The sequence below is a fragment of the Myxocyprinus asiaticus genome, chromosome 26 (genome assembly GCF_019703515.2).
Source record: "Myxocyprinus asiaticus isolate MX2 ecotype Aquarium Trade chromosome 26, UBuf_Myxa_2, whole genome shotgun sequence".
Taxonomy (NCBI): Eukaryota; Metazoa; Chordata; class Actinopteri; order Cypriniformes; family Catostomidae; genus Myxocyprinus; species Myxocyprinus asiaticus.
Genome location: NC_059369.1, coordinates 46,825,740 through 46,837,500, shown reverse-complemented (window position 1 = coordinate 46,837,500; position 11,761 = coordinate 46,825,740). Strand labels below are relative to the sequence as shown.

The 11,761-nt window shown below is 40.7% G+C and overlaps 1 protein-coding gene across 2 annotated transcripts in view; it reads right to left on the bottom strand.

Moving 5' to 3' along the window:
• LOC127417065 (protein O-mannosyl-transferase TMTC2-like) overlaps window positions 1-11,761 on the bottom strand; it is a 140,060-nt gene that overhangs the window by 29,542 nt on the left and 98,757 nt on the right. For both annotated transcript variants that reach the window (XM_051656776.1, XM_051656777.1), the window contains exons 3-8: window positions 10,107-10,917; window positions 7,726-7,840; window positions 7,088-7,173; window positions 5,297-5,481; window positions 5,055-5,133; window positions 3,378-3,499 (exon numbers count right to left, since the gene is read on the bottom strand). In XM_051656776.1, the coding sequence (XP_051512736.1) occupies window positions 3,378-3,499; window positions 5,055-5,133; window positions 5,297-5,481; window positions 7,088-7,173; window positions 7,726-7,840; window positions 10,107-10,917 (1,398 nt within the window). The remainder of the gene's footprint in view (window positions 1-3,377; window positions 3,500-5,054; window positions 5,134-5,296; window positions 5,482-7,087; window positions 7,174-7,725; window positions 7,841-10,106; window positions 10,918-11,761) is intronic.

The window sequence follows — 11,761 nt, the reverse complement described above, 5'->3', positions numbered from 1 at the left end:
AAGCTGCACCTGAAGCTGCATCTGAAGGTGCACCTAAAGCTGCACTTGAAGCTGCTCCTAAAGCTGCACTTGAAGCTGCTCCTAAAGCTGCTCCTAAAGCTGCACCAGAAGCTGCTCCTAAAGCTGCACCTGAAGCTGCATCTGAAGCTGCACCTGAAGCAGCACCTGAAGCAGCATCTGAAGCTGCACCTGAAGCTGCACCTGAAGCAGCATCTGAAGCTGCACTTGAAGCTGCTTCTGAAGCAGCACCTGAAGCTGCACCTGAAGCAGCACCTGAAGCTGCACCTGAAGCAGCACCTGAAGCTGCACCTGAAGCTGCACCTGAAGCAGCATCTGAAGCTGCACTTGAAGCTGCTTCTGAAGCTGCACCTGAAGCAGCATCTGAAGCTGCACCTGAAGCAGCATCTGAAGCTGCACCTGAAGCAGCATCTGAAGCTGCACCTGAAGCAGCATCTGAAGCTACACCTGAAGCAGCACCTGAAGCAGCATCTGAAGCTGCACCTGAAGCTGCACTTGAAGCTGCTTCTGAAGCTGCACCTGAAGCTGCACCTGAAGCAGCACCTGAAGCAGCACCTGAAGCTGCACCTGAAGCAGCATCTGAAGCTGCACTTGAAGCTGCACCTGAAGCTGCTCCTGAAGCTGCACCTGAAGCTGCTCCTAAAGCTGCACCTGAAGCTGCACTTGAAGCAGCATCTGAAGCTGCACCTGAAGCTGCTCCTAAAGCTGCACTTGAAGCAGCATCTGAAGCTGCACCTGAAGCAGCATCTGAAGCTGCACCTGAAGCTGCACCTGAAGCTGCACCTGAAGCTGCTCCTAAAGCTGCACCTGAAGCTGCTCCTAAAGCTGCACCTGAAGCTGCTCCTAAAGCTGCACCTGAAGCAGCATCTGAAGCTGCACCTGAAGCAGCATCTGAAGCTGCACCTGAAGCAGCATCTGAAGCTGCACCTGAAGCAGCATCTGAAGCTGCACCTGAAGCAGCACCTGAAGCTGCACCTGAAGCAGCATCTGAAGCTGCACCTGAAGCTGCACCTGAAGCTGCTCCTAAAGCTGCACCTAAAGCTGCTCCTAAAGCTGCACCTGAAGCTGCACTTGAAGCAGCATCTGAAGCTGCACCTGAAGCTGCTCCTAAAGCTGCACTTGAAGCAGCATCTGAAGCTGCACCTGAAGCAGCATCTGAAGCTGCACCTGAAGCTGCACCTGAAGCTGCACCTAAAGCTGCACCTAAAGCTGCTCTTGAAGCTGCTCCTAACGCTGCACTTGAAGCTGCTCCTAAAGCTGCACCTGAAGCTGCTCCTAAAGCTGCACCTGAAGCTGCTCCTAAAGCTGCACCTGAAGCAGCATCTGAAGCTGCACCTGAAGCTGCACCTGAAGCTGCACCTGAATCAGCATCTGAAGCTGCACCTGAAGCAGCATCTGAAGCTGCACTTGAAGCTGCTTCTGAAGCTGCACCTGAAGCAGCATCTGAAGCTGCACCTGAAGCAGCATCTGAAGCTGCACCTGAAGCAGCATCTGAAGCTGCATCTGAAGCAGCACCTGAAGCTGCACCTGAAGCTGCACCTGAAGCTGCTCCTAAAGCTGCACCTGAAGCTGCTCCTAAAGCTGCACCTGAAGCTGCTCCTAAAGCTGCACCTGAAGCAGCATCTGAAGCTGCACCTGAAGCTGCATCTGAAGCTGCACCTGAAGCAGCATCTGAAGCTGCACCTGAAGCTGCACCTGAAGCTGCACCTGAAGCAGCATCTGAAGCTGCACTTGAAGCTGCACCTGAAGCAGCATCTGAAGCTGCACCTGAAGCAGCACCTGAAGCTGCACCTGAAGCAGCATCTGAAGCTGCACTTGAAGCTGCTTCTGAAGCTGCACTTGAAGCAGCACCTGAAGCTGCACTTGAAGCAGCATCTGAAGCTGTACTTGAAGCAGCATCTGAAGCTGCTTCTAAAGCTGCACTTGAAGCAGCATCTGAAGCTGCACCTGAAGCTGCATTTAGGTGCATTTACACAGACCGTTTAATGCTGCTCAGAGTGGCATAAATGCATTTACACAACAGTTACAAATACACAAATATAAAATTATGAATATAGAAATATGAAATAAATGAAAATACAAAGTAATACTTTTTAAATATGAAACTAAATGATGAAATATATGCTCCATCATGACAACAACAGAGTTTAAGGCTGATCTGATGCACAGAATTTAAGCAGCATCAGAACTGTCTTTGATACAAGCGGCTGAGGTGGATCAGAGCAGGCTTTATTCTGGCTTTCACTGCGTCTCTACACTCAGTGTTAAACTCGGCTGTTTAAAGATGCCTTTAGAAAGATTATAAGATTAAAATCATATTTATTTATTTTTTCTATGGAGTAACATATGCACAGATGAATCATTCACAAGACCAGAGATAAGTATCAAGAAAGTAAATACTTTTATTTAATGTTTCACAAAACTATTGGAGAGTCTTTCACGTTTCTCATGTTTGATTTTCTTTTCACACAAGAAGAATAGTGAACAAACCCTCTTTCAAACACTCACTGCTTTGTGCTCAGACTGTAAATGAGGGTGTTTTCTTGATTTAATCAGCTGCCAGTGGCCTGATGTACAAGTGGAAATGAAAGGAGACAGACGAGGGATGAAGAGCAGGGACTCACCGTCTTCCTCAGTCTGGTTTAACACACATCTCCTCTCATTTCTCTCTGGAGTCAATCACACTGTTCTCTTGTTTGGTTTTAAGTTTCAGCTTTAGAGGAAAAAGTGTTTGGGCCGAAGGGACTTCTGTTTGCTCAAGAGTTCCTTGAGAAAGCGCTCTCTTTAGATAAGCGACAGAGAGTCAGTGTGACTTCATTGAGTGAGAGAATACGCTGAGTGTTTATTGAGATTAACTCATGAGTCATTTATGCTTTTATCTAAAACACTTGATGAGATGAGACGAGCCGACTGTTCAATGTGCATTAAGACATTTAGTCAGTTAATTGGTTTATATTTCTGTGTAGCTCCGCCCACAGTGAATTCTCATTGGTCCAAAATCCCTATCCAAATAGTGTAAATGTATATTAAACATCACAACTGTTCACGTAGCTCAACTGGTACACTGGAAATAACAATTTGTTGGCTCAGCAACCATAATTTAAAGGTGTAGATGTTTTTTTCGCTGTAGAGGCGGTCATGAATTAATGTGCCCCCTAGTGACATTTTATAGTAGAATGACCTCTTATACGTCAAAATATCAAGGAAAAGTTGATTCCTCATGACTGCTTTTTTCAGCGAATGGCACTATTGATGCCAACGTCATGGGTGATAGTTTATGTGTCCTCAAGGCTTCACAATCGTACAGTCAGTGAGTCTATAAGAGATGACGTGTGTTTGATTAGCGATGTGTGTTTTACCGTCACGGCCAGCAGTTTGCCATAAGTCAGGTGTGCAGGTATATGGTCTGGTTTGGCTCGAAGGGATTCTTTATACCACATCTCAGCCTCCGTCAGTCTGTTGAGTCTCATGTAAGCCTCTCCTGTGACAGTACGAGACCAGGGTCAACAGGTCAGAGGTTAAAGAAGCACACAAACACTCCCCTTGATTCCACAGCAGAGATGCACACACTCCACTGCAGATGAAACTCAGCGAAATGTGAAAGTGGAACCTTCTGCCCACATACACAAAACCAGTCTGTGATACATACTGTACAAACATGAAATATAAATCACTTTAAACATCACTGTTTGGCATCACTTACAATGAGGAACACCTTTTTATTATTATTTCTTTTTTCTTTTTTTTTGTAGTAACCTAAATTGTAGGTTAAAAGAATAAAAATAAAACATATGTAAAGAAGTTCCCTAGATGCATTATATATAAATACATCTTTTTTCTTATACTTCTGTTCGACTCTAAAGCTAATATTGCGGTGCTGCTGGTATTGTTGCTCCTGTATAATAGATAAACTGCTTGTGATTTCCCACAATTGTAAGTTGCTTCAGATGAGTGTCGGCAAAATTATAATATATATAGAAAAACAGTGTAAAGAAACGCAAGTGAATGGTGACCGGAACATTGAAGCTCCATAAAGTACATAAAGGCAGCATAAGACTCCAGTGGTATAATCCATGTCTTCTGAAGTTATATGATAGGTGTGGGTGAGAAACAGATCAATATTTAAGTCCTTTTTTACTATAAATTCTTCTCCCTGCTCAGTAGATGGCGATATGCAGGAAGAATGTGAATCACCAGAAACAAAAGAAGAATGTAAAAGTAAAAGTGAAAGTGGATATTTATAGTAAATATTGGTCTGTTTCTCACCCACACCTATCATGTCACTTCAGAAGACATGGATTAAACCACTGGAGTCTTATGGATTACTTTTATGCTGCCTTTATATGCTTTTTGGAGCTTCAAAGTTCTGGTCACCATTCACTTGCATTGTATGGACCAACAGAACTGAAATATTCTTCTAAAAATCTTCATTTGTGTTCTGCAGAAGAAAGAAAGTCACACACATCTGGGATGACGTGAGAGTGAGTAAATGATGAGAGAATTTTCATTTTTACATGATCTGTCCCTTTAAATATCTCAGAGAAACACAGAAAAGTGGTGCATATATTGAGAGGATTAATGAAAGGATTGGTTAACATTTTGACACAATACTCTTTGGTCAGACTGTATTCATCTCAGAGGGGAATGCTGGTCATTTTGGCTGTTTTATTGTGCCGGATAAATGCAAGATAAATGAACACAAACACACTTTCAGAACACTGTGAAAAATAAAGAGTTAGGAGGAGATAATTAGGAGAAAATGAGACAGGAGGGGGAATTGTGGGTTGGGAGATTGTGTTGGATAACATATTAAACATCATTTTTTTCCCAAGAATAATATTTGAATGCTTGACTGTAATTTAGTTTATTTGTGAAGCAGTTGATCTGACTAAATCAACTATAAAGAGCACAGAAATCTTTATTAATATGTGTTCCTGAGAACGAGCAGCATACACAGACAGACCGCTACTGTGAGACAGAAAATAAACAAGAAAAAACATACTATAAACACTGATAATACAGACAGACAGACTCACCCATCATGTTATAAAGACTCTGTGGGGCAAACTGTCTGGGCATCTTCTGTATGGCTTCTTTATATACAGATATGGCCTCCTAAAAACACACACCTTTCATTAAAACAAGATACGGCAAAGGCACTGTAAACTCTCTGAAGTACATTTGGACTGAAGAACTCTTCTCAATGAGTCTAGAACGGTTTCTTCTGAAAGTGAATCAGGTAGATGTTGAAGGTTTAACTGTGCTGAGATCAGCTCACCTCCTGATGACCCTGTTCATGAAGCAGTTTTCCCAGATTATACAGGCAGCTGGTGACGGAGCTCTTGTGAGCGTGAGGATCCTTCAGGTTTTCATCTGGGATATCAGAGCAGGTGAGAAATGTGCGCTTGGACTCTTCCAGACGGCCCTGATTCATCAGGATGATCCCAGTGTTCAAGTAGGCAGCTAAATGAGAGAAAGATTGAATATCAGTGTATCAGTGTGCTGGCAGACGGTCATGAGGTTTAATGGGGCTCAAAGCAGAATCTCCGTCGGGACGTTTACGGTTGATTTATACAGATCAGCAGCCCCGTCAATAAGGTGCCAATATATATTCACTTGTTCACTATCCAGTGTGCCAAAAGTCAACAGCAGGATTACTGGCGATGATGTTAATGGTCCATATACACACAGAACAGAGATATTCATGTCTTTATATCACAGGAAGAGGAAATCCATCACGACTCAACTCGCAGCAGATCATGAGAACGACACGTGTGTGTGTGTGTGTGTGTGTGTGTGTGTGTGTCTCACTACTACACATCCAAACCAGTAGATGTGTGTCAATAAGAATTATTACACAACCAATGTCAAGAGCAGGGTTTTTTTTCTGTGTTATTATCGTTATTATTATTATTTTTATTTTTATTTTTTGGGTGGAAGGAATAATCTACACTGTAAAATTATAATATATATTTTTAATATAATTGTATTTATTTATTTTGCATTGCAGTTCAATGTCTCTCTTCAAGAAATACTAAATAAATAAATAAATAAATTATTATTATTTTTATTGTTCCAATTATTTTATAGTGAGTATTAAATATACATGAATAGTTAACATTTCACTTATCCATATCCATCTTTTTTTTTTTCATGTCAGGATTTTATGAAAATGTATATGCATTTATAAGGGACAGTGTATATTTTAGGTGTTGCATTTCTTTTAAGTTTTTCACCATGATTAATATTGAATCACCGTTTGCCTAAACTGGTTCATTTTAAACGTACTGCTTTCTTACACTGATGTTTTTATTTGTATTTTTTATTTTAGCAGCAATAGGCCTATTCCTTAATTAATGAGGTAACAAAAACTATATGCATGTTAAAAGTTAGCAAAATTCTCATTAAAAAGTGTATATGAAGTATAGCATTTCATAATGGAGGACGTGACAACTTCCCCCAAATGATTCATGTCTTCGTAATATGCATGCACGTTCACTAGTTGTCAAACATTCAACTAATCAGATAGTGAGCTGGACAATTGAATTGATTTCTATTTTTTCTAAGCTGTAATATTTATACTGACAGGTGGATTCAGACACACAACATCTCAGCGAAAGTTTCAGATGTCCTGTCGAAATACAGTAATATAAGCAATAAAAGGTTCTAGTTATTTAACCTGTATGTTTGTCTGGTGAACACTCATCATCATTACATCATCTCCCTCAAACCTGTCAATCAGAGCCTAATCCAACCTAACCAGCCACAGGACAGTTGCTCTTGAAAACATGTTGCACATCCCTCATATAAACATACGAACAAAATGCTCATCTTTTTTTAAGATCCCAATAGCTCATTTGATGATGGTCGTCTCTGGGGCAGATCTATTCATTCAAGCAGAACAGCAATAATGTCCTCCCATGACACTCAAAACAACATGAGAAATTCTATGAGAAACCTTAAAATGGCCAAAAATAGACGAGCAAATGCATGCTCACCGGACCGGAGAGTTTGAAAGGATTTTGCCCTGGATTCAGTTTTCTTGTTTAAGGACTGTTGCTGTACTCACCGGCTAGAGTGGGTCTGCTCCCGATGGCCAGTTTATAGAAATGAAGCGCCTCTGAGAATCTGTTGTTTTCCTGCAGCAACAGACCGCTGCAAACCAAAGGACCAGTTACAAAATACTGCCACACCATTCATTAAAATCCACATAAGGGACATCGGAATAAATTATTATATTCACATTTATGTCTAAATTATATCAAATGGTATTTAAAGCTGAAGTGTGTCATTTCTGCACCAGTAAGGTCAACATTTCCTGAACACGCCCCCCACCTGCCATTGGCTGAAAAAAACAACAACAAACAAACAACAGATAGCTCCGCCCCAAACTCATGCCATTGGTTGAGCCAATGTTGGCCATTTTGTTCTGGTTTGGATGCTCAAACAAACAGAGCAATGTTTTGATAGCGCTGCAATATTTACAGTGTTCTGCTGGCAACCAACGCACAAACGGTTTACTCAGACTTAAACGGGTACACAAGAAAGTACTTTAACATCTAAAACATTTACACACTTCAGCTTTGTTTTATTTTAAAAGACTGCTGATGCTGAGGGTTCACGAGGGGGTCACAGGTGAATTGTGGGCAGTCTCTCTGGAGACAGATCGATAAGAGTCTGCCGCAGACAGGAAGTTGGTTCACTCACAGGTTATACAGCATGTCAGCCATGTTTCTGCGGTAGTACAGAGCGTTCCTGTACGCTTGCTCCGCCTCCGACACCTTCCCTTGGTTCTTCAGGACGTTTCCCAGGTTACCCCACGCTGATAAAAAAAGTATTTAAAAAATCACATATAAACATCAATTATACATTTTATAAATATCATATTATAAAGGTTAAATAAAACCTAAAAGGCAAGTATTTTCAGAACAATTCAATTGATGTTACTAAAAATGCAAGTCTCAGTTTGGTCCAATTTGAGTTTTTTTTAAGGTTGAAATGTATAAATGGCTAATGCTGGTTACAAGAGGCACAAGCACAAACAAGCGGGAAACAATGATGTAAAATGACATTATAATAATGCAATCATAGAGACTCCACATGCACAATATATCAGTGCTGTGAGAAGATGTGAGATCGACATGAACATCACAAGCACATAATTACACACATCATACTGATGCAGTCAGGCTTGATTAATGATTCTAATCAAACTGTGACGATTCAATCAGAGAGGATGATCATTTCACAGTTCGGTGGCTCTTCTCAACTCCCATAGTCTGAACTGAGAACCTCTCATGGGGTCTGATAAGGATAATAATTTTAGAATTTGTGGAAGACTATGTAATAATGTTCATGGGAAACGGCATTTCAGAATTAATGACACATATTAATATATTCAAATATCTTGCTCTGAAATTCCTTAAAACTTTATTTTTTCTCCAGAGGGACCACATTTTTTTTTTTTCCTTTTTCTCCCCAATTTGGAATGCCCAATTCCCAATCTGCTCTAAGTCCTCATGGTGGTGTAGTGACTCGCCTCAGTCCGGGTGGTGGAGGACAAATCTCAGTTGCCTCCGCGTCTGAGACCGTCAATCTGTGCGCTTGTTGAGTGCGTTACCGTGGAGACGTAGCGCATGTGGAGGCTTCACGCTATTCTCCACGGCATCCACACACAACTCACCACACGCCCCACTGAGTGAGAACCACATTATAGCGACCACGAGGAGGTTACCCCATGTGACTCTAACCTCCCTAGCAACCGGGCCAATTTGGTTGCTTAGGAGACCTGGCTGGAGTCACTCAGCACACCCTGGATTCAAACTCGCAACTAGGACCAGACTTTCAACCACACAGGCATCATTGACAAGTAAGATTAATTTTTTTTTTTTTTAAGTAATAACTAAAACACATTTTCCACATTGCTGTTCTTCACCAAATGAGCAAGTTATTTAATCATTTTTGCTTACATGCACCAATATGATAATACATAGTAATGCTTACTAGGGGCTGGGATTTGATACAGATTTCCTGATTCGATTCAATTCCAATTCACAAACTCTTGATTTGATCCTGATTTTGATTGGATATCAATTCATGGGTATATTTCAGTAATAATGTCCATTTTGCTTACATATGAAAGAAATTTTCTCCAAGCTATTAACAAAAAATTTAAATGATTAGTTTTACTAATTGCATTTTATTAGTTTTTCAACATTTTGGTCACATTTTAGCTTTTTAAAAATAAATAAATCCATGTATTTCATCAATAAATATGATATTATATTGCATGTATTACATTTTGTTACATGTTTATTGTTTAATTGTATAATTTGTACTGTTTACAAGTATTTACATTAATTTGTTGAACACGTGCTGAACCGGTACTGTCTCTTTAAGAAAACCAGCAGTTCTATAAAGAGCGTCTGTAAATGAGAGCATGTTAACGAGAGAGACTTTATATCACCTGTGCGGTGCATGATTAGAATTAATTGTTTTTTTGTTGTTGTTTTTGATCAATAACTGACTGTAAAGAACAGAATGAATATTAAAAGAGACATTAATCAATGATTAATGATCGATCTTGGGATTTAAGAATCAATATCGAGATAAATCAAATGAAGATCGTGATGCATTGGAAAATCTATATTTTTACCCAGTCCCTATACTTACAATTTACTAAAACATTTTAAAGGAGAAAAATGCCCCGGAGTGACTTCCATGACCATTTCTGAGTGATTACGCAAATGAATCCACTGAAACTGACAGTTTGAACTGATTCAAGGAAATTAATCAAACATGCCATCTCTAACGCTCTTTTGACAACTAAACTTAAACACTATTAAACTATAAACGCCTACTAAAAGCTGTTAAAACTTCTCTGTCCAATGACACGCTCTTTAGGAAACTTAAAGGCCACATACAAATGCATTGAATCCAACATTACAATCATTTATATTGCCATTAAAATGATTCTGTATATACGGTAAATATTCCATATATTGCCCAGCTGCTGTGCTCAGTGCTGTAAACCATTAGAAGACAATCAGTATGAGGTTGAACGTTTGAATGAAAGTATGTCGAATTACCTTTCGCAGGGTTCACAGATATCCCTGACCTGTACAACATCTCCTCGTTGTGCCAGTCGTGATTCCTCAGAACCGTCTTCATCCCAAAGAGAAGCACCAGAGCAGCACAGGAGCCCATCAGGAGTGTTCTGGAGGACTTCCTTCTCAGTCTGACAAATAAAGATCTCATCCCCACCGCTACCAGCAGACAGAAGCCCATACTGGGGATGTATAGCACTCGCTCGGCCACCACAAAGCCCACGTAGAAGAAGAGGTTGGTGGCTGGGATGAAGGGAACGACCAGCAGACCCAATGAGAACAGCACCAGACTCTCAGTGGTGGGTAAAGACGACACATGGTGTTTTACAGTACCATTAGTTCCGTTTGAATAAAGAGTCGAGTGTTCATGATCAGAGCTACAGCCGTGTCCGTTCGTGGACTTCCCATTTGCTACATGATGGACTTTCCCGTTGGTCTCCTTGCCTTTGGTTGGGCTGCTGAGGAGTCCGAACCACGCCAGCGCCAGCAGCGAGCCGTAGAAGGCAACAGTGTGGAGGTTCCTCCAATCAGCAACGCTCCTCACAAGTGGCAGAGCATCCATTGACCAATCAAAACTCAGCATGTCAGGGCAGAGGAGCAGCCAAATGTTCATGGCTGGCAGGTAGAAGAAGGTGAGAGTTCTGGACAGGAAACAGGGGCAGTCTGCTGCAGGATTGTCAGAGTTGGAGAAGTTTGGAGGTTTGTTGCCCATCCAGTAGAGACGACCGGCCAGAAGAAAGATTCCCCAACAGCCCAACACAAACACACTCGACAGCAGCGGCAGATTCTTCTTCTGAAAAACACAAAGAAGCAGGAGAACACACTGTAGATGAGAGAACTGACAGGAACCCTTAATAATAAACCTGCATCCATTCCTGTGGACATCACTGTTCCTGGTGTTATTTTATTACTGTATTTTTTATCAAACTATGAGTGTCAAATCACACAAGCTGTGTCTGAATATCCATATTTCCCTACTATACAGTATGCCAATGGAGCAGTGTGCCCAAACCCTCAGTATTCATAAAACAGAAGGTGATTTATGTGCAAGACGACAGATGTGTCTCCATCATCACATTGAGTTTCAGTGATTTATACCTGCTGAAATATGATGCACCTGGATGACCTACTACATCCGGCGAGATTCTGAAGTGTGCATCGACTGGACACGTCCACAGTAGATTATTTCTGCACTTGTTCTTACATCATATATTTGGGTAACGGGACAATGCCAACATTCCCGATGAAGTATGTCCGAAATCTATTCATAATACTCACCTGCATACCTATACAAAATACTGTTTTACTGACGAGAAGTGTGTCCTTCATCAAATACAGTACGTAATCTGACAGTATGCAATTACAGACGCATAGACATTGTTACTTTTTAAACATAAAATCTTCCTTGGAAATAAAAGCATGGTGCCATGTGACACAAGGCAAAGATATGGCATAATTCAAAGTATTATACTTATATCTTAAAACAACATAAACAATACTTTGACAGTTTAAAAGTGAAACTGAGATGTGATTTTAGGAAGACAAGTCATTAAAGAGCTGTTCCAGCTATTAGTCTAACAATGTTTAGTATTTATGTTTTTTTTGTTTGTTTGTTTTTTTATAATTTGATTGGCACA